Consider the following 24,265-nt stretch of genomic DNA (forward strand, 5'->3'; position numbering starts at 1 on the left):
GATTTTGGAGCTACTTCTCCATTATTAATAATGGACAACCTGGGCGGCCGGATGGCTCAGTTGGTTAGAGCGTGAGCTCTGAACAACAGGGTTGCCAGTTCAATTCCCACATGGGCCAGTGAGCTGCACCCTCCACAACTAGACTGAAGGCAACGAGCTGCCGCTGAGCTTCCAGAGGGGCGGCCAGATGGTTCAGTTGGTTAGAGCCTGAGCTCTCAACAACAAGGTTGCCAGTTCAATTCCCACCATGGGATGTTGGGCTGCATCCCCTGTAACTAAAGATTGAAAACAGTGACTGGACTTGGAGCAGAGCTGCGCCCTCCACAACTAGATTGAAGGACTACTACTTGGAGCTGATGGGTCCTGGAGGAACACACTGTCCCCCAATATTCCCCCAATGAAATAAATAAATAAATAAATAAATAAATAAATAAATAAATAAATAAATAATGGAAAACCTCCAGGAAGTATTTAAACCATTCTTTTCACCAGTTTCTTTAAAATTAATTGAGGAAATTGATTCAACACTCCCCTCCTCCAGCTGTCTGCAGAGTATTGATTCTGGTTCTGTAGCTGCCGGATAATTTGCTGGATAATTCTACTTTGATATCCAACTGTCATGTCAAACTCAGCACATCTGGAATTGAACTTACTCAATGGCCTGTCTAATTGTCCTTCCTCTTGATTTTTCCAGTTTAGGTGATGATACCATTAGTTTCCCAGTTTTTGAACTTCTTTAACTCCTTTCTTTTCTAAACATCCTATACTGAATCATCTTAATACAATGTAGATTCTTTCATCATAATATCCTTCATCCTATTCCCTTTTTCCCGTTTCACAAATACCGAAATGCCCAGATATTTAGTATGTCTCAGGTATTTGAATATCAGCCAAATTAGTCTCCAAGCCTCTATTCTCTCCCTTCTCTGATCTCTCCCGTATGCCTCTGGCAGTGTAGGCTTAAAGACTGTTTTGGCCTCTCTCTCCCATGATTGAAAAATATGCTGCCTAAAGCAAACTGATCCTAATCTTCCTTTCATCCATTTATTTACTCATTGAGTGACTCCTATAACATGAAGCCTTGATTTTGGTCTTACCTTTGAGTCAGTAAAGGAAAGCCACAGGTATATACAAATACCTGCAATGCTAGGCAGTGGGAACAAAGTAGTACAGAGGATAATAGAAGAGAGAGAACTTCTGCATTAACACCAGAGAAGTTTTGATGACAGTTACTTCTGACTAGGATAGGAAAAAGAAGTGTTACAGGTAAATCTGGAAAGGAATTCCCAGCAAATAAATGGAATGGTCCCATTTGAGTAACAGCAAGTAGTGCAGACTAGAGAATCTACTACAGAAGTAGAAACAGTGACTAAAACAACCGGAAAGACAGGCTAGAGCAAGAGTTGCCTAAGGATAATTCCCTGGGCCATGGAAATCATTAAAGGATTCTGCAAAAAGTATTGACATGATTAGTGATTTGCTTTAAGAATGTTAATAGGCCGATAGTGTGCAGAATGGCTTGGAAAATGGAAAAACAAATGAAGCCAGTGGCTTAAATGCAAGAGAAGACAAAAGGAAAAATTAAATTATTGAATGAATCTGGTGAAAGTTAAAGGGGCTAATTCTAAGTAATGGGATGGATACACATTAAAGAGATAGATTCCATAGAACTACACAATAGTTCTAATGGGAAACAGCAGAGATGCAAAGTGAAAAGATGAAGGTAACTAACTCCATGGTGTTTAGTGTGGATGCCTTTAGGGCACTGGTATAAACAGCAGTCAGGAGGAGAAGTAACTCATGTTAGATGGAGACACACAGGAGTCACTACGAAAAACATTGGGGCAGGAGCTACATCTGGGAGATATTTGCACAGCTATAATACTTTAGGTCTTAAATATTGTTCCCTAGGGCTGCCATAACAAAGTACCGCAATGAGTAACTTAAGAAAAACATAAAGTATTGTCTCACAGTTTGGGAGGCTCACAGTCTGAAATCAAGGTGTCAGTGGGGCTGTGCTCCCTCTAACATCTGTAGACTCTTCCTGGCCTCTTTCTAGCTTCTGGCATTTGCCAGTAATCTTGGTGATCTTTGGCTTATAGTTGTATCACTCCAGTCTCTCTCTCCATCACCGCATGGCATTCTCCTCCCTGTCTCTGTCCAAAGTTCCTTTTTCTTATAAGGACACCATTCATATTGGATTAAAGCCCACCCTACTCCAGCATGACTGTGTCTTAACTAATTACATCTGTAATGACCCTATTTCCGAATAAGTACTAGGGGTTAGAACTTCAACATGTTTGGGGAGAGGACACAATTGAACCCATAAACAGATATGTATGAGATTGCCTAGAAAACTGGGCAGAGGAAAAAATAAAAAAGTGAAAGGATCAGAGATTGCAGACGCTAGGGAATGCCTACTTTTAGAGAGCTGAAGAGGGAAAATAAAGAAGCAGACAGGAAAAGAAGCTCTCTGTTCTCTCATCACTGATTTACTCAATTTCTACGGAGCATATCGTGGTTTATGCTATCTCACATTTCTAGAAATCTTTTCCAAACTTATTGCCTCTGAAAATCCTCCATTTCTTTCCAGGCCTATATCAAGGATACTACTTGCATTAACACTTCTCCTGCTAGCCTTGCCCAGTGAAATTTCACCTTTCTCTGAGTTCCTCTAGCAGGTTTTCCATCCTTTGGATCTCTTGCCATAGTCTACTATTTAACAGACAGGTTGTGCCTCACAAAGCCTAGGAGCACTGGAGCTATTGCAACAAAACAAAGCAGATCAGACCTGAAGTCAGCTCTCACTCAGCTTACATCCAAGGTTGGGCAGAAATACGAAGAGGCAGCACCAGGGTAATACAATATAAAGAACTTAGGGACAAAGGTTTATAGGGTTTCTTTTGGTAGAGTAATTAGGGAAGACTTCTCTGAAGAAGTGATCTTGGGCAAAGATCTGAATGACAAGAAGCCAGCCAAGTAAAGATCTGGGTGTTGCAAGCAAAGGGAAAGGGGAAACTACATGTGCTAAGGTCCCGAGGAAGAAACAGTGTTGGGATGTTGGAGGAAGAGAAAGAAGGCAGGTGCTGCTGGGTTAGTGACCGGTGGAAGAAGTAAGTAGACAAAGAACATGGGGAGTATATTAAGCCATAGGAAGGAACCTGGACTCTCAGTGCCATGAGAGCTTTAAGTGCAAGACCATCTGACCTGGTCAATACAGCCAAAGATCTCTCCTGCCACCGTGTGCAGACCAGACTGTAAAGGGGCAGGTGTGGAACATGGAGACCAAATACTTAGTATTTTTGTGTGTATACATTGCCAGGATCTCAACTTGGAGCCATATTTCTGAGAGGACTCCAGAGATAAAATACATACACAACGAGAGTGCCACCTCCATTCCTCCCCATCCTCTGGCCTTTTCCAATCATGGGTACATCTATCAAGCCAGAGGTAACTGAAAAGGGGAAAGTAAACATAAAAACTAATTCTTTTGAGGTGATCAAGGGTGAGTCCCTAAGCACAAAAAAGCTAAATTCTCTGTTAATAGAGCTCTATAAAGCGGATGGAGCCAGCGAAATGAGCCTAACGTTCTTCAGAAAATAAGTCTCTGCATACCCTCGGCACCTGTTGAAGGAGCTATCCAGGGTGCTGGATTGCCTCACCCTGACGCTTTCTAAGGGCTGGCAGATCAGGCTGTCAGTGATCCTTGTTGGACTTGCAGTCCCCACTACATTAAACCATAACCAGACCCTACTCTGAAACATGTCTTCTACATATGCCTTAGAGAGAGAATATGAAGTGGCAGCATAGCTAGGGGTTTATAGATAGGTTTGAGCCTCCGCTGTGCCTCATGACCATTTGAAATAATATATGAGAAGAAAAGAGCTCAATGGAATCCTTTTTGCTTGGAATAATACTCAAAGGTAGTACCTGGCTGCTGAACCTATAACCAAATCTGCTTATATAACTCATCCAAGAGTCTCTGCCCACAGCACATCTTAAGAAACACTGCTTCCTCAACTGCAATGATTAATAAATTCATAGAATATCCCATTTCACCCTTCTGCCTTAAGTAGCATCCTCGACATTGCTCTAAAAGAAAAAAAGTGTGTTCGACTGGAGGCCATTACTCAATTTCTTGAGTAATCAAGTTTGTATACCAAGTAGTGGATGAAAATTTGTATGCTTTCAAGTCAAACACTTTACCTCTTCAACTAAACCACTTAGAGCACTAGAGTAATCTGATGGATACTCATTTCTAGCTCTTTTCTTAAGTAACAAGAAAAACAGGGAGAGCTACAGCATCTTCAGATCTTTCTACCTGCATGTCAGACCCTTCACTGTCCTTAAATAGACTTGAAGGGCAGTGTGATTTATAAAGAGCCAAAGAAGTTCAGTAAAACTTTTTAGTTGCAAGTTATCAAGGCTATGATGAGAAAATGGGACTAGAAACCATTAAACTTGCTCTGGTATTTATTTCCCTTTTATATGAACAAATACATCAGATACATGGAAACACCCTTAAAGTAAAAAGGAAATAAATTACTCTGGCTTTTTTATATAGTTTAAGAATAAACCTGGCCCAGGAATATCTTTTATTTTTAATCTAGTGATAAATTACTTTTTGTTAATTTTTATTCTCAGGACTCCCCAAACTATCTTACCTCCTGAACTTTGCTTTTCTGCTCATTCCCATGTCAGAATACACATTCCCTCCACCTTCATTTTTCTCACTTGGCTTGCCCTCTCAACCTAATTTTAAATCAAGAAACCTTCTCAGAGCCTGACTCCACCCCCACCAGGACTGAGGAAAGTTGGGGCTCCTATAAGACCCTGCGCTCACCCTCATCTTGGCACCTGTCGCACTGTAATTTAATTCCCAGTGTTTTTGTCCATCCTTCTCACTACTGTATAAGCTCTATGAGGGTAAGGACCACTCCTTTCCTATAACTGTATCTCTGAGGACTTGCATAGTGCTTTGCCTCATACAGGCAATCAATGAACAAATAAATGGATTAGTGAATGTAATCATTCTATGGTCCCTCCTTATCTCTAAAAATTAATAACTTCGCTTTATTTCTAGACTTCTTCTAGAACTTTGGACTTAATAGTGCTCTCGTTTAAGTGACTTCATACCATGAAAAATAAGAAGCTTCCGAATCCAGGTACAAATTCCATTTCTATCCAATTTATATACTGCAATTTTATATAGTACAATGTATAGTACAATGAAATCCTACTATTTGGTCTGTATACGAAGATGGAGATAAGATATATATTTTACCTAGCAAACAGTAAGCAGAAATTTTTTTTAAATATTTGAACTTGAGTTAATGTCATGCCAATAAGATATCTATTTTTACAAACTCACATTTCCTTCACTGATCTTTTTATAAACACAGGTTTTTTTTTTCTGTGTTTTCTGTTCTGATGCCTTAATTCTTAAATACAATACTAAGCGGGATGTGAAGTTATGTAGTACACTCCTAAATGCTGAATAAATACGAAAATAATTTGTGAGAATACTGCTATAATTAGTTGGAGGAGGGTCATTTCTACCTTTAATCTCAGTAATTTTACGTATGTAACTGATAATATTTTCTTTTCTTATATTCATCAATTCTCTTCCCTATCTTTATGATACGATAGCACTTTATACTGAGTTACTCTCTGAGCATATCTTGAGAACAAGTATCTTTGCCTCCCCCAGTACATTTCCAGAATAAATTCTACATTTCATGGGGTTATAGATTGTGTGTCTTATACATATTTTGACTTCACTTAGAACATCTAGCACAGATACAGAGTAAGTTCTCAATAAACATGAATAATCAAAACATTAAATTTAGAAAACATCTATTCCTTTACCATACATTAAATCAAGGGTGAGCAAGTTGTGGCCCACTGGCCAGTCCTGGTCAATTGCCTGTTTTTGTATGTAAAGTTCTATTGTCATGCACCATTTATTTATATTGCCTATGACGTTTTGCAGACCACAATGCTAGAGTTGAGTAGCTACAACAAAGACTTGCAAAGACCAAAACACTTACTATCTCGTCCTTGACAGAAAAACTTGGCTGACTGCTGCACTGTACCATTTATCCTGAAGTAGGCACTCAGTCTCACATAAATGATGTGTCCAAGTTTTCAGGTGAACCTACCCACTAACTCTACCTATGTCAAATGATTTCTCACTACCAGATTAAACACTTAGAGACAATAATGGTATTTTAGAGTGTATAAAATCAAATAAGCAGTTAAACTATTAATAAACATGACCATCAAAAGACCATTAAGAGCTTATACTAATCTAAAGCAAAATATTAATATAAACATCATTTTTCTGAATTAATATCAGCTGGTACAATTAAAGAATGTATGTTGCTATACACATACGTGTGTTTTACATACATATGTGCATTTGTGTATATATAAATATAACTAAATATATGTATATTTACATATATTTGTTTATATATATAAACAAAAATTTACTGTCAGAGAATATCATTAATTTATTAAAATCCAACAAAAACGCCCGAGTCTTACAACAGATTTCTCAAAGATGTTGAAAGTAATCATTGTCAAAAATAAATACATAAATGCTTTTAAAATGGACCAAGTTGACCTCACATATTACTCTATTAGATAAGAACAGCTTTTTTAAAAAATCCATCTCACTGGCAATGGAAGGAAAAATAAATAGTGTGTGTCATCCCCCAACTTTCACCCCATATCAGGGCAGCAGAAAGTCCATGAGAATCACTTCTCCAATCAGTATCTATTAATTTAGTAGACTCCAGTTACAAGCTACTTAAGTCTGTATTTCCACAAAAACTCCATCAGAAATATTTGTAGTATTTATGTACTAAGCTTTGCTTAAGCCAAAAAGATAAAGAGGAACAGTGAGAAACGCTCTACTATTAAGACAAAAAGCAATTCAATTAGCCTAAACTGCTCAGACCTGCCTCTGTTCCTGTCAAACAAAGGATCCTTAGCCAAGATATTTTAGGTGGTAAAAGTGATTGATGTTTCCCCCAAGGTATCTTCTATAATGCAACAATATAAACATTCGTGGAATAGAAATAAAATGTAGCTGGCAATGTATCAGAGAAGCTATACTTGGAAAACTGTACACAAGGAAAGGATCAAGGCAAACAGGCAGATGAAATGTTAAGGTGGATACTTAATAACTGTTTGGTACAGTACAAATAGGTACTTGACCCTAGGACAAGTCGCCACTTACTGGGTCTTCTCATTTTAGTAAAAAGGTCATGTCATCCATTGAGACAACATGATGCAAAGAAGAACAATTTCAATTAGAATTGGTTTGGAGGCAAGATCAGAACAGAATACTCATCTGGATAAAGCTAAGGTGAAGAGGCAATTATGTATAGATGATTGTTATCACACTGTATCATGTAAGCCTCGTTGCCAGCAACACATAAATATCCACTTGCCATCTCTCAGTCGGGGCACAGACAACATCTCTGAGACCCAGCTGTTAATATACTCTTCCTGTAGAGGTGCTCAAGACTGTTTGGATCTTGCCAAACGGAGGAAGTGTAATTATTCAGTCACAACTGCCCTAGCACCTGCCAACTCCTTCTCCTGAGCCCCTGCCTCTTCTCCGTGTTTCTATCAAAGATACTAATGGACCTACTGGGTTTTAGTGTTTTGTACAAGTGAATGGATCAAATGCCTTCCTTCCTCAGTCACTTCCCTTCTCAGGATCAAAAATGGGATCTGTCATTTTCAACACTCTATTACCTTGAATACTTCTCTTGAAGAAGGCCTTACAGCCCTCACAGGACCAGACTCCATAATGGTAGCCTGAGGCATAGTCATTGCACACTGCACAGTAGCGAGTCTCCTTGGCAGAGTCCACGGCCATGCCTCCCTTGTCACCGGAGCTAGACAGTCTCTCTCTGCCACCCTGACGCCGATTATCTGCATTTGGCCTGGAAAGACAGAAAGAGAGACAGAGAAAGAGAGAGGGAGATGGAAAAAAAAAAAAAAGTGAATCCATTAACATTAGAAAAGCAAAACACACACTCTCCTCTAAAGAACAAGAGGCTTGGGAGATGCAGCAGATCCACTTTATTCTGACATTTTGAAATAATGAATCATAATGTAAGCTAATCTTTCATTACCTCTTACCTTCTGTCGCAGCAAAAGGTGTTTGCCTGTTATATTAACCTTGAAAGGAAATTGTTTATTGCAAACTTGCTCAGAAAACGGACTGGCTACACCAGAATGTATTATCCAGACAATGACAAAATGAAATTAGCTGGTTTCTGACAGACGTATTCATTTCTTTCAGGAATTCCCAATTATATTAACTCAGGACCATTAGAGACCAATGCTCACTCCAATTCTAGACCACACTGAGAGTCTTCAGAAAATAGAGACAAAGCACAAAACAGCTGGGGCATTTGAAACTCAGATGAACTAAAGAACATAGAACATGTGTAGAAAGATACTTCAGATTTTACCCTGGATATGAGTGTTTATAACTTGACTACAATTGAGGATACTATTCAATATTCAATACCCCTCTTTAAGAATAGGTAGAATGAAAAGAGCAGAACACAGATGATTACATCAATCTTTAAAGATTTCATGTAGGAAGCACATCCCAGAAAGAAAATTGAGACTTAATAGTCAGAAAGTTCTGAGAGAAGCAAGGAAATAAGGAACTAAAAAGTCTTAAGGACGTAGAAAACATAAGATGGAAAGTGTGATCAATAGTGCGAAACTGGGCAGAAAAGCCCAATAAAGCAAGAGAAGGGAGTTGGTTTTGGCCAAGAGGACAGTTAGCAAGGAGTTTCAGTAAGGTGTGGGCACACGCCAAAAATCCAGCGGGTGGGAAAGTGCGTGGAATGTAAGAAAATGAAAATGAGCGGCCATTCCTTTGAAAACTTGGGTGAGAATGGGAAAAGAAAGGGATAAAGTGGCTGCTAAAGAATATACACAAATGAGGATTTTTAGAACTGGAGAGAGTTAAGGAGGTAGGGAATGGGCCAGTAGAGAGGGAATGGTTGTGAGTACACAGAGGGGAATATAGAGCAGGTGAGATTAAAAAAAAAAAAAAACAGAGGTAGAAGGACAGAGGAGAAACAGGTAAGGAAAGTAGTAGATGAAACTAATTTTGCGTCTCTCATCTAACAAGGTACAAGAGCAGAAATTATATCAATCCAGGATTTGCAATGCACAACTAAAGATGTTATCAGAGGATTGGGGTGTACACGACCAGAGCCCAGCTCAGTGCCTGGTATGTAGTTGGCACTCACCATATATTTAAATAAATGGAGTGGTCCAGGGTGTATAAGAAGGAAAAAAAAGGAGAGACAGAGAGCAAGAGAAGTAAAAGGATGTTGGAAGGATAGATGACGTGAAGCTTCCTATGAGATTAAAAAAAGAAACCTAAGATGAAATAAGGTGAATTCCAGGGTTAAGGAATTCTCATGCTTCCTGCTTCCAGTCCCCACCCAAGTAACCAGACCACACTGACTTTCGCCTCATAAGCCTTGCCTTTCTTTATAGCTCACATTTTACAACCCTTCTCTGCCCTTCTCACTCACTAATATTGTCCACAATTTTGTAGCAGTGGTTCTCAAACTACACAGGCCCTGATAGTCACAAAATACTGGCTCCTTTGGGGTGAGTGCATCTGACTTTGCCATTTTCTTCCACTCTAAATTACTTAGCTCTTTGGTTGGCAGCCTCAGATAGGAATTCTTTATTTTTTAATATCCTTAGAGAGCACTGGCTCGCCTTTTCCATGTCTATTTCACATTCTGTTTCCCATGCCTTTCCATTTCATCACCATGCTGTGATGAGTCTCCCATCCCAATCCACCTCATATCTTTTTACCGTTTGTTTACTAATATCTTATGCATGATTCAAGTCAGTAGGAAGCAGCTGTGAATATTTAACTATAGAAGTACAGAGCCTTTGGGGGTGGGGGTAGGGGTGGGGATGATTAGCAAGCATGTATCCAGCTCAGTACCCAGCACATAGCAGGTATTCAATACATGGTGTTGAATGAATGAATGAATGAATGAATGAATGAATGAATGTATATGCATTGGCTAAAGTTCCAAGGTATCACATGTCCTCCACTCATGCCTACACGATAAAACACTACATTTTTTTAAAATTGTGGTTAAGATAAATATAACAAAACTTACATCTTAACTATTTTTAAGTGTGTGTACACAGTTCAGTAACGTTAAGTATATTCTCATTGGTGTGCAACCAATCTCCAGAATGTTTCCATCTCACAAAACTGAGTCGCTATACTCATTAAAAAACAACTCCTCCTTTTCCTCATTTCCTCCTCCCCAAAGCACCTAGCAACCACCACTGTACTTTCTATCTTTATGCATTTGACTACTCGAGGTACCTCATGTAAGTGGAATATATAGTATTTGTCTTCGTGTGACTGACCTACTTCACTTAGCACAATGTCTTCAGAGTTCATCCATGTTGTAGTATGTGTCCGAATTCCATTTCATTTTAAGTCTCCATTATGTGTATAGACCACGTTTTGTTTATTCATATATCCATCAATGGACTTAGGTTGCTTTTGTCTTTGGCTATTATGAATAATACTACTATGAACATAGATGTTCAAATATCTCTGCGAGACCTAGCTTTGCATTCTTTTGGATATATACTCAGAAGTAACATTGCTGGACGATAAGGTAATTTATAGTTTTAATTTTTGGAGGAACTGCCACATTGTTTCCCATAGCAGCTGCGCTATCTTACTTCCCCATTCCCAAGGGTTCTGATATCTCTGTATCCTTCCCAACACTTATTACCTGTGGTTTTTTATTTCTTTTATTTTAATAGTAGCCATCCAAATGGATTTGTAATGTGATTACTGAAATTTGAGGTCTCCTTTTGAATTCCTCTCTTACCAACCACTCCTATTCCCCACACACTCGAAATAATTCATCCCAATTTTGAAGTGAACAGCAGGTTCTTCTTTACTTCTCTCCTGCAACTTACTATGCTACACCTTCAATTGTACATTCCTGTCTTGGTTGCTGTCTGCTAAGTTCCTTGTACCTTATTCTTCTTCGGAACCCCAAATGTTTACAGCATTGTGCCTCATCCAGAATAGGGTCTGGTTTTTTTTGTTTGTTTGTTTTTTTAGAATAGGGTCTCAATAAATACTGATATCAAATTAATTAATCAGTGACTAAACCAAATGGAATACGGGAATTTTTTTTTAAGTATTGGTAAAAGAGGTAATAGAAGAGCCCTTTTCCCCCAGATCTAACAGAGATGTGTGCTGTCAGCAAAATGCCTTTCATATTCATTTTATCTTTGAAATGGCCCTAGAATACTAAAATTGCATTGTAGACATAGGGCATAAAACCAGAAGGTATCAAAAAATAAAGAGGGAGAAATTACACAGGCCATATTTCCTCTCATAAAGCAACTTTTTTACCCAACTTGGAAATTCATATATGTGACATTGTCAGTTATCACTGTGGCCCAGCCCTGCCTTGTGAAGATTCCTGAAGTGGGATATCATGAAAAACATCATCCAGATCAAGTTAAAAGGCAGGTGAGATCTTCTCACGGGCTGCCAAGCCCTGGGACACTTTGAGATGTGCTCATGTTGTCTTAAGTAACTCTTAGGCCAAGCTAATTTGGTACAACTGCCTCCAGACAGAGAACTGTGTCCTCAGAATACAGACTAACTTGGCCTCCTAATCTGCAGTGGAAAGGAACAGAGTGGGCGGTATCCATGTCTGGACTCAGACCAAGCCACAAGGGTGGGTCAGGCACCAATCTGTGGGTACCTCAGACTCCGGGGATAATCTTTTGGGGATCTCAGACTCATCTCTTCCTCATCCGGGCCTTACCCAACTGCACCTGTCATAGACCTGGCACTTTTCGCTTCACATTCCTTTGGTAGAAAGTACTTATGTCATATTTAGGGTAATCTTTTCTTTCTATCACCCAGCCTCAAAAGCCCTTTGGTTTCTCCTTTTTTAAAAAACTTTTTTTTTGTTTTACACAGATGTTTTGGTTGGCACAACTTTATGTTACTTTTATTTTTTTAAGGAGGGCGCAGCTCACAGTGGCCCCATGTGGGGATCGAACCAGCAACCTTGGTGTTATTAGCACCACTAACCAACTGAGCTAACTGGCCACCACCACCCCGTCCCCTCCCCACCTTACACACACACACCTTGCTTTATAGGACCAAATTTGCAAATTTTAAGCACACAAGTGGCTAAGGAACGGGGTAATGTCAGGGAAAATGATGACAGAGCTTGAGAAATCAGAAAACAAAATACAACACCACTGCACCTATGGAAACTGGAAATGCAATTGACTAGATTAAGTTCCATTTTCATTACATCAATTGATGACTAAGTATTTCCAAATGGATGCCCCACTGATATCACATTTTCAGTACAACTAACAGAGATGTCTGAAGGCATTCATATTGGGTCCAGACGGTGAGCTCTCTTGGACCAAGTAAAAAGAGCACACAATAAAACTGTATTTGCCAGGAAGATCTTCATTAATCAAAGGAAAAGTTTCAAGCTCAGCATAATCGAATACATTTGTTTTTCTAAACATAAATCATGATACCAGTCATCCAAAAGCATATTCCCTTGATTAACCAAGCATTTTTTTTATTTAAAAAAAAATGGTCTCAAGAGGAAATTTTTTTTTTGTATAGCCAAATTAAAAGAACCAAGAGATGTCCACTCCGGAGAAATGTGGTGTAATTAACAGCCAGTGGGACGAGTTCATGAGGCTCCCTCACCAAATCCAAAGTTATGTACACTCAAAGTTCTCAAACGTCTGCCTACACTTTTAGGGGAGTTACAAACCAAAGGATGTCAAGTTTAAAAAAAAAAATCAACATTGATGGCCATAAGGCATCCAGCTGGGGTTAGATTACCCTTAGCAGCAGCCTAAAGGAAGGATTTGGGGGTGGGGGGAAGACTGGAGGGGATAGATTTATTGATAAACTACTATAACAGTCTAACAGGAAAATCTGAATTTGGGCAGTGTCGCTCATAAGGATGGCTTTTGCAAATATACCTGTCTGTATATTATACAATGATATTAAGTCTGTTTGCTTTCTGAATAAACACTGCAAGGTGGAAAATATGCCTGTCTGCGTTGTCTGCAATGCTAAGACTTTAATAGATTTGGAGTTAGGAGACAAGCTATATATATACACATATATATATATATATATATATATATATATATATATATATATACACATATATATATATATATATGTATACATATATATATATGTATGTATGTATACATACATATATATATTAATCCCAAATTCTTGAATTCTCTGCTCCAACTAATATTGGTCTCTTTGTAGCTCTCGAAGCAAATTTTATCAAATCTATCTTTGAGAAACTGCTCACAATATGCTCCTCACACAGTCACTGCCTCCCATCAGCTATACACATCTCATCTATCATATAAACCAAACTTTAGTTCCCCATCATCCATAAGGCACTCACACTGGTTCAACTTTGAATTCTTACAGCACTAGTTAGACACTGGCTTATATTTCTCTGGCAACTACTCACCACTACTGCCTTTGATTCCTCCAGCAGGCTCCTAAATAGCAATGTTCCCTGGACCCTCAGTCCTCTGCCAACCTGGGCTGACATTTTGTCTTTGTTGGAATCCCTGCCCTCCATGTGGCCACACCCAATGCCATCCCACACCCCTCTCCTGGACCTCAGCCCTAGATGCTAAGTGCCCATTCTGTAGTTCCTCTAGGATGACCCAAAGAAACCTCAAAATCAGTGTGCGCAAAACTGAACTTAGTATCTTTCCCAAAGAGCCTGCTTCTTCTTCTCCTGCCTTCCCATTTTGGTCCTATGGTTCTGTTATATACTGGATGCATTCAAGCATGCTGTTCCCTCTTCCTGGAACACACTTCCCTGCCCCTGAATAAGTCCTACTTATCCTCCAGTTCCTAGCTTAAACTTGATTTCCTTCAGGGGACTTTGCTGACCTTCATGACCTGGTTAGATGAACCCTGACCTCTTCCTATTGTAGTAGAGGTTTTTTCACTCCCTGTGATATCTTGATTTATACTAAGAACTATATATTTGGTCTTTATCCCTGCTTCTTGCAGGAAGCTCCTAAGACCCTTGGAATCTTCTACTCAGTAAGAGAGACAAAGATGTCTCTTGTTATGTTAATAAGGTGACTTTTGAACCAAGAGTGCAGATGGGGGCTGGGGTTAGTTACCAGGGGAACCAACCAGGAATAGAAGATTGCAACTTTCAGTCCCAACCCCTGATTTCCAGGGAGGGGAGAGGGGCTGGAGATTGAATCAATCACCAGTGGCCAATGTTTTAATCAATCATGTCTATGTAGCGAAGCCTCCATAAAAAAAAAAAAAAGGAGGGAGTGCAGAGAGTTTCCGGGTGAATAAACACATGGAGATTTGGGGACAGTGTCACCTCTGGAGAGGGCATGGAAACTCTGTACCTCTACCCCATACTTTCCCTCTGCATCTCTTCAATCTGGCTGTTCCTGAGTTATACCCTTGTATAATAAAACGTTGATCTGGTAAGTAAATGGTTCTCTGAGTTCTGTGAGTCACTCTAGCAAATTATTCGAACCCAAAGTGGGGCTTGTGAGAACCTCTGATTTACAGCCAGTCAGTCAGAAGCACGGGGCTTGTGATTGGCATCTGAAGTAGAGGACAGTCTTGCAGGACTGAGCCCTTAATCTGTGGGGTCTGATGTTACCTCCAGGAAGATAGTGTCAGAATTGAGTGAATCGCTTGGTGGTGTGTTACACACACACATACACACACACACACACACACACACACACACACACACACTACAGTTAGAATTATACTCCCCGTTCAAATCCCTCAGCAGCCTTCCACCACGTCAAGAATAAAATTCAAAGGACCAGCCTGATGAGTGCCCTGCCTGTCACTCAACCTGAACAGCCCGCCCTCCTTCCCCGCTTGCTGCCCAAGTTCCAAGTGCTGTCCGCTGCCTCTCAACAAACACCAGGTACTGCCATATCGCAGCAACTTTGTCTCCGACTTGCTGCTCCACTCCACGCAGGGTTTCTCACCTTCTCGAGAGCCTTTCCTGATGTTTCTAAAGTAGTCTCCCTATCACTTCCCACTCCCTGATATTAATTTGTTTTTTGTTTTTTCTTTATACTGCTTACAGCTACCCGAAATCAAACCACATTTTAATTTGTTTATTTGATTGCATGTCTTCCCCATTGAAATGGCAGCTTCATTCCTCCAGCACTCTGCAGAGAGCCTAGCATAGAAATAAAGGTGGAATAAACAAGTGCGTAAGTAAATGATGTGTGCAGTGGACCAACATGTGGTTGTGTTCTGTTTAATTATCTGTCTGACCCCCTACACCATAACCTCCACCGTGGCAGGGACTATGGCTGCCTTACGTACTTACCATGCTCAGCACAGCACAACACACAGTTAAGTGAGTAGTGAATATTTGCCATCTGAATGACTATCCAGATGTGGAGAGTCTTCTACAGCCTTCCCAATTCCATGCCTGCACATTCCACATCGTAAATCTGCTCTCCACACAACAGCAACAGCAAGCTTCCACCATGCAAAATGGACCCTTGTTTGCAATCTCTCGTGTCTCCTCAACACCTAGGATAAGGCTTCTTCATCTTCTTTGGATGATAGGCCCCAGGAAAACACCTTATTTACAGATATGCAGATTTTGCTTAAAATCATAGGGTATTCATGGGCCTCCTAAAGCCCGTGAATGGGCTCCCCAAAAGACTTCAGAGTAGGACCCCTCCCCCGGCCTATAGGAGAAATTCAGATTCCTTTGCATAACAACTGTGACCTGGCTGCTGTCCTGTCTCCAGCCCTATCCCTCCCTGTGATGGTTAATTTTATGTATCACACTTCCCTGATCAAACTAGTCCATCCCAGGTCCTTCACCCACACCGTTTCCTATCTCAGCCAAAAGGCAAAAATCTCCTGAGTGACAAATGCGTCCTCCCAGGTAGCAGCCACTGACGTTCTCAACAGAATCAACATGTCATCCTAGAACATCTTATATAGACTATTCTGGAATCCTCCTCCTCATCATAGGTGTTCACTGTGAGTCTCCAGGAAAGAGATCTTATTATAGTCACTTTGCTTCCCAGTTCCCAGCACCGTAGTGACAAATAATTAAGTATTCGATAGTCAATTGTAGAATGAGTAAAATTACATGTTCCCTGTTGTATGTCTTGCTTTCATAACTGGGATATAAGCTTTTCAAGAGTATAGGAACTATATTCTAAGTATTTTTCATCACCCCCAAAGCACCTGGTATGGTGCTTTGCACACAAAAATATCCAATAAATACTTATTAGATACATTAATCAATAAAGAATTAAGAATAACTTTGCAAGAGGCACAGCTAACCAATAACAGAATGTGGTATTAAGATGATAAGAAGTCACCTGATGTCCATATGTATTAACACACAAATCTGAATATATTTTCTTGTGTACCTCTCTCTACTTTAAATATCGCATTTAAATGGGCATAAAGCTAGTGGTGGTTTGTGCCTATGACCCAAACTTACCTGTGGGTATTGCTACTGTCTATGCAATTTTGTACTTGGATTTTAATATAATCTCTATTTATTTCCCATAGCAGTAAATAAATATTTTCCATAGCAGACGTTCTTAAAAAGAATGGACAAGTTGACCTAAAATGGTAGAGTCTAGAGGAAAAAAATCCTGAATCTCATTTTTAGAATAGCTCAAGTTACATGATTCCTGCGCCAGTATGACTCAACCCCCTAAACCATGTGGTAGTTAAATTCTGGGGTTGGCAAGTTCAAAATTATTTTCTGGATGACAAAAATGGGTCCTTTCAACTCTTTTGGAGATTAAAGACTCTCCTTTATGCTGCTTCGCTGAAAACTTAATCTATTTATCTCGTTTCATACTATCCATTCAGTGGGTATAATTTTTATTTGTGTTTATTGTATCTTCTCTTTAATAAACACAGACAAACAATGTTCTTCCCTAAGAGGCAGAAAAGAAAACTTCTTCCAAAAAGTGACCGGTGATACATGCAGCACCGTGAAATTATCTAGAGAGAGAGTTATAGCTGTTATTTCAGCTTCTGCCAAAGTTCAGAACCACAACCATGGACTTCTCAAAAAACCAGCATGACCCTTGGTCCATGGAGATAAAAGGAGTTGGGGGAGGCAGCCAGCAAATTTTCACACTAAATTGATAGTTGTGGCAGGCACTATTTTAAGAGTTTTATATGTAATTAACTCATTTACACCTCAAAATGACTCTAGCAATATTATTATGACTGCACTTGGTTTAGAAATGAGGTAACCAAGGTACAGAAAGATTAGGTAAGTCACGGAAGTCACACCACCAGGAAATTGTGGAGCCAAGGACTCAGGCAGTGTGGGCCCAGAGCCCAGGCTCTCCACAGAGAAGGGTGTCCTTGGGAGCTCCACCCAAAAGCATCACAAGCCAAGGGAAGAGTACACCACATCTGGGGGCAAAACCATTACATGGATTTCATTCCTAAACTCATAAATAGTATCCCATGAGAAATTGCCTACAATTATTGATTACAAGACCAATAATATTTTTTTGAGGGGAAATGCTAATTCAATTTCTAATGCAAAGGTTGAGAACTCTGTTGAGCTCCAAGAAAACAGAGTTAATGGAGCTGACAGTAGAATGGCTTGATGAAAGTTTAAATATTTCCTAAAAATACTATTACAGAAAACATCTATTTTAACTCACAAGTAGAAAATGATGTGTCATTAATGTTCATATACAAGAGTTCTAAAATTCTTTATGCACAAAGAACATTAGCATTCGACATTCAAAACTTAAGGCTCTCTGTAAAATGTCAAGAGGTTTTCCCACTCACTTAAGAAAACTATCTTCACCCCAAAATACAAGCAAGTGTTGATTTTCCACACTAATGGGAAACAAGAGTAGCCTAGCATACAGTTCCCTAAAATCCCCATGTAGTCAAGATCTTTTTATCTTTTATCAGTTACTAAGATGTAACCAAATGACCTGTATTGAGTTTCATCACCTCTCCATTCTCAACTCGCACCAATCTGTTGCAAGTGCTAATGAACAGTGAGGACAAGAAGTCCAAAGCGAGAAGCAAGAAACAAGGCATGTGGATGACACAAAAGACATACGTCAAGAGAGAGCTGTGGTTTGACACCACACCTTCATAAAACAAGTCTGATTTCTTGCCTAGTTTTCACAGAAAATATGACACTGTAGTCAGAGAATAATAATTTACTCATATGCAGAAACCTTAAGAAATGTATTCATTGAATCAACAGCATTGCATAAGCACCTACTTACGTCGACCAAGGAGTGAGCATCCTAGGACAAAGGACAGATACAAACAGAGAAGCAATAGAGGATGAGGAGTAAGGAGAGAGGGTGACAGAATAAGAGAAGAATGATAGCCTCTGCCCTAGGAAGACGACAACTTAAGGAGGAAGACTTGAGCCTTTGGGAAAAAGCACTATAGGCTGAACTTAAATCTCAAAAACAATCCTGCTCCAACACTGGCCTCTGGTCTGCTTTTGCATGAGACCATAAATCATTCAATTTATGATCCCATCCAAGAGATAAGAACAACATGTCATCACACGAAACCTCCACACAAACATATCCAGATTTGCAAATAGAAATTTTTACTTACAAAAATTATTTGGGAACCTGTATGTCATCAAGGATCATAATGTTTCATGATAAAATAAGACAGGCAGGGTATTGTGGTGGGAAAGTTCTAGACTGAGTCAGAACTCCTAGGTTCTAGACACAAAGCTGCCAATAACAGCTGCATGGCTTAAGTAAGTCACCAAAACTCTCTTGGTCTCAGTTTCTTCCTTGTAAAATGAGAAGTCTCAACCACATTTTCTAAATTCCTTTCCAACTCTACAAATGTGTGACCATAACTCTGCCCCATGCCTCCAACCAAAAATAACATCTATAGCCAGTTAGAATTTCTCCACTGGGTCTCATGAATGCACAGACCATTTTTCAAAACTCTTTCCCAAGAATAATAAAATGCATGAAAGATAAGTTGGGAAGAGGTAGTAGCCCAGCATGTAAGTTTGCTCAGCACTCCTTTCCATGACCAATTAAAGATGGCAAACACCCATTTCATCAGAGGGAGCTTTTGGTGATGGCTATTGTTTCTAACTGCTAACATGACTCTCCCACAAAAACATCACTTCTCTAATATGAGGCATGAAAAACCCTGAGGGAAAAAAAAAAAACTAGAGGGAAGAAAGACAAGAAATGAAAAGACAAAGACAAAAGGGGGAAAGTACTTCTGTATATTTGACATTTCCTTAGTTCAGTGAGCTCTGTCAACAATGACTGAGGTGGGAACCTGAACAGAAGAAAATACAGCTGAGAAATCAAAGGCAAAGTACACATAATTCATCTACTGTGGTACAGCCCAGGTAACACACATGGCTGGAAAGAGTTCCAACGCAAACGAGTGATTCTGGAAGAGGAGACAATCTGGACATGGTTTAAAATATTTCTTTTGCACAGAGCAACTTCATCCATGGTAAGGCCACATTTCTAAACATAATCAGTGACCAGAAATGTTAACACCTCTGGACAAATACAAAAGGCTCCGTTAGATGTGAAAGCTAAAAACTAAATCTTCAGTGTTATCTTCTTTGATATTCCCATTCACCCTACAGAAAACAAGCTCTACAAGCCCCCTATTCTTTTGCTAGTGGTGCAACAAAGAAAGAAAGCCTTGCTTCCCTCTAAGAAGACACAGTAGATTACTCTGTGGTGTCGCAATAACAACATTTACAGATCGTGTCATCTGTAGACATGAGGAACACGTGGGATATGTACAGAGCTGCACACTATATGGAGCTCATGGCAAGAGGTTTTGGCGTTCAGACTCAGCTGCTCCACTCTGCTGTCTCTCTACCTTGTACCCACATTTTCTCACTATATTGAAATGAGTGGTTAGACAGGTTTCATGCCTGTGAGACTGTGGAATCCTTTTGAACAATATCAAATATAGAGGAGGCAGCCAATAAATCTTTTGAATTTATTTAAATTGAATTCAATTTAATAAATCAATTGGATTATATGCAACTAGAGCCCTTTAAATAATTAAAAATATCTTGAGAGTTTAGTCAGTCTTGATATGTGCTAAATTGCCTGCCCAAATTTCCCATGGACAAGAATAATCAAGCAAAAGAAATTTTAAGTTTGGATAAGTCACTCACAGTTTGCCAGAATTTTCTAAACCACTATCTAAAGGACTTTAGAATAAGTTACTTAACATATAAGTAACTCTATGTCACTTTTCCTCATTTGAAAACAGACATCACAGTATTTTCTCTAACTGGAGAATTGGTGCCATTGAATAATGTTTATGGAAAGAAACTAAAAATTCCGAAGACAGAGGGCGGGGGGGGCGGGGGGTGGAAGATGAGGGTAAGGGGGATCAAATATATGGTGATGGAAGGAGAACTGATTCTGGGTGGTGAAAACACAATGGGATTTATAGATGATGTAATACAGAATTGTACACTTGAAATCTATGTAATTTTACTAACAAATGTCACCCCAATAAATTTTTAAAAATTCTGAAGACAGATGATGGTGTTAATCTTTAAAACTTACTTTGAAGTACGTATATAGTAGTCTTCTAATAACCGTACGATGCTGAAAAGGATTCTAACTACTGCCCAATCCTTAACTCTCCCCTCTCACATGCTGTATCAGGAAACCCCATCAGCTCCACCTCCAAAGTACCTATCAATTCAAATTCTTGATATTTAAAGACATAATGTTAACTTTTAAAATACGATAATATGAGAGCTGTGGTTTTAAACACAATCTTCCTCCTTTAGAAATGCATATGGAAATATTTACAAATAAAATAATCATTGTGGAAGCTGGGGGATGAGTACATGAAGGTTCATAATATTATTTCATTTCTGTAAAGATTTGAAATTTAAAAAAATTTAAGTATTTATTCACAATAAAAAGTCAAATTAGGTCATTCATCTGTTCAAAACTCTACTGGATCTCCAACTCATTCAGAGTAGAAGCCAGGATCCTGACAATGACCTGCAAAGGCCCTACTCACTCTGACCCCAACACTGCTCTCCCTACTCCCACCTTCTTCCTCCACTCCCGTCATTCTGGCCTCTCTGTCTTACACACTGCAGGCATGCTCCTGCCTCGGAGCCTTTTTACCGCTGTGACATCCACTGGAAATAGTTCTCACTGGGCTATCCTCATGGTACCATTCCCTTCCCTATTTCAAATCTTTGCTTAAATGTCACCTTTGCAATGAATCCTTTACCAATTTGTCTTCTTTGTTCCTAGGTCTGTTCCCAGTACCTAGAAGAGTGTCTAGCGTAGAGTAGCTGGTCAATAAATATTTGTTGAATGAATGAATGAATGCATGAATGAATGAATGAATAGGCAAATTGGGTCAGCCATCCAGTGAAACTGGTGGCGGTTTTACAACATCAGTAGAGTGAGGTAAAAGCATGTCAACAGGCTGCATTGGTCACTCAAAACCAGACTGCCAAACAGTGATTTCAATTACTTCTCAGACCAGGGGTCCCACGTGGTGCCCAGAAAATCGGCAAAGGTTTCTGAAGCCTAAGTCTCAAGTAGCTAGGATACCCTCCAGATCCGAAGCAGGACCCTGAACCCAACCAAGCGGCTGGTCACCGTCATCAACTACCTGACCAGCGTGACGCACACCTGAGCCTGCAGCATCCACACCCTCTAAAACACTGTGACACTCGGAAGACCAAACCCCAGGAATATATGCAGATCAGCAAAGGCCTTCCCGGTTGCCTCATCACTGCAGTGGCCACCACAGTTCGAATTACTGACTCCCCTACACATCCAACTAAGAAGAGAGTCAGAGCTGGGGTTCCAGAGTCACAGCAACTCTCCAGAATGAATGTGCTCTAAAAATCTGCCCGGCATTGGGCAGATTTTGTTTTGGAAAAGACTGGGTTCATTTGCATAGTCAAAAGAAGGTTGTAAATTAGAGGCATATACTTTGAGAGAAATTTTCAGATGATTTTTTAAATTATATGCTATTGAAAATAAAATCAATAAATACTGTGAAATGAAAACAAACAAAAACAGCTGCTCTGTTACTCTTTGTAAACATTAGTGACTCAGGCCTCCTGGCACAAGCCGGAGAGTTCTAGCCTCTGCATTTGCAAGCTTCTCCTCATTTCTGGACAGAAGCCTCTAGAAAGTCCTCCACTTGCTAGACTGTATCATCTGATGGTTTTGTCTAGACAGTGGAGTCAAAAGCAACCTGAAATCTCTGGGGATAAGGGCTCAGATTCCCAGTCTCCACTTACTCTATCTTCCTATAAGACTTGGCCTTGGTCAGAGACAAATCAACATTAGATACCTTTATTACGCTTATAAGTGGTATTTATAACTTTTTATATTTAGCTCTGAAATGCCCTTCCTGATTCTTCTGCTATAATTCTGCAAGTTCTAAGCATGCTAGGAAGCCAAAAACAAACAACCAAACCAGTCTTCGATTTACTACCTTCCTATCCCCAGGGCTCTGCTCAAACCTGGAACACCTCCAAATGGGGCAAAATCACTCAGCTGTCAGCCAGTGACCTCAGCTGTCACCCACTAAAGCAACAAGTTTCCCAAGCAGCTGAAAACTCTGGAGAACATACTTCTAGCCTTGCTCCAACTCTTCTTCCTGACTTTGCCTTGGAGTATGACTCTAGTCATACTCCAGTGTCATACTATACTCTGCTAGTCATACTCTAGTAGCTCTTCAGTGTCCTTGGCTTAACACTGGCTAAAAGGAAATATGTCTGAGGACTTTGGGAGTTCTCACTTATACTCCATTCGCCATGGTCTCACCAAAGACGTCAGAAAATCGCCCCCAGAAATTACATATATATATATATATATATCGTGTTTCCCCCAAAATAAAACCGGGTCTTATATGAATTTTTGCTCCAAAAGACACATTAGGGGATGTCATCCTGAAAAATCATGCTAGGATTTATTTTCCAGGTAGGTCTAATTTTCGGGGAAGCATAGCAGTTATCTGGCCTACACTCAGAAGAGCATTTCCTTATCTCACTAACTCCCAGGCATCCCCTTTTTCACATTTTGATATGTTTACAACTTCCTTTGTATCCATGCAATGGAGATGCCCCGTGACACACCTTATCCCTATAAGACCATTTGTAGTCATGCATCAGAGGCCTCTTATGCAGCACTGTCTCCCAAGTCACCAAGGTCAAGTTCAAGTTCTCCTGCTATCAGTTCAGCCAACCCAAAGTCTGCAAACTGAAGAGGTGGAGGAGGGGGAAATGGACATCTGTTTAATGCTTCATCTAGGTAAGCGTTGTACTTTATCTTCTAGATCTTTCACACTTTAGTGAGAGGTTAAGAGAATTGTTTTTCTAAAGCACTATTTTCTGAAATCCAATAATGCTGCAAAACTAAAAAAATTCCCCCAAAACAAGTGTTAATTCTATAGCACTTACTATATTAATCTCTCACAAAAGTTACCTAATTATTAATTCTGAGGACAAGATCTCTTTTTACTAGATCCTACTCTTTGATTTTTCTCCTCATGCAGTATAATATTGTAATATTACATTGCAATATTTTCCCTTGCATTTCAATTATCTATCTTTTCAGGTAATAGAATGAACAGCTAGGTCATTCTGTGTTTAAACCTAGATCCTTAATTGTAATCAATAATTATGACAAAAATAAGTGTGCAATCCTACTAAGGAAAGACAGGGACGTATCTGTGTACTAGCTATAAGGGGAAGCCATAAAAGATAACCTTCAAGCTTCAAAAATGAAACATAGTAAGAGAGAGAGAAAAAGGAAGGAGAGAGGGAGGGAGGGGAGGAAGGGAGAGGAGGGAGGGAGGGAGGGAGAGAGGGAGGGAGCGGGGGGAAGGAGGGAGAAAGAAAGAAAGAAAGAAAAGAAAAGAAAGAAAGAAAGAAAGAAAGAAAGAAAGAAAGAAAGAAAGAAAGAAAGAAAGAAAGAAAGAAAGAAAGAAAGAAAGAAAGAAAGAAAGAAAGAAAGAAAGAAAGAAAGAAAGAAAGAAAGAAAGAAAGAAAGAAAGAAAGAAAGAAAGAAAAGAAACAAAGAAACAAAGAAAGAAAGAAAGAAAGAAAGAAAGAAAGAAAGAAAGAAAGAAAGAAAG

The 24,265-nt window shown here is 39.5% G+C and overlaps 1 protein-coding gene across 1 annotated transcript in view; it reads right to left on the reverse strand.

Moving 5' to 3' along the window:
• Window positions 1-24,265, reverse strand: part of ESR1 (estrogen receptor 1) — a 362,043-nt gene that overhangs the window by 215,720 nt on the left and 122,058 nt on the right. The window contains exon 3 of the mRNA XM_081044705.1: window positions 7,771-7,961. Coding sequence (XP_080900831.1) covers window positions 7,771-7,961 — 191 coding nt within the window. The remainder of the gene's footprint in view (window positions 1-7,770; window positions 7,962-24,265) is intronic.

Source organism: Rhinolophus hipposideros (genome assembly GCF_964194185.1).
Source record: "Rhinolophus hipposideros genome assembly, chromosome: 3".
Lineage (NCBI taxonomy): Eukaryota > Metazoa > Chordata > Mammalia > Chiroptera > Rhinolophidae > Rhinolophus > Rhinolophus hipposideros.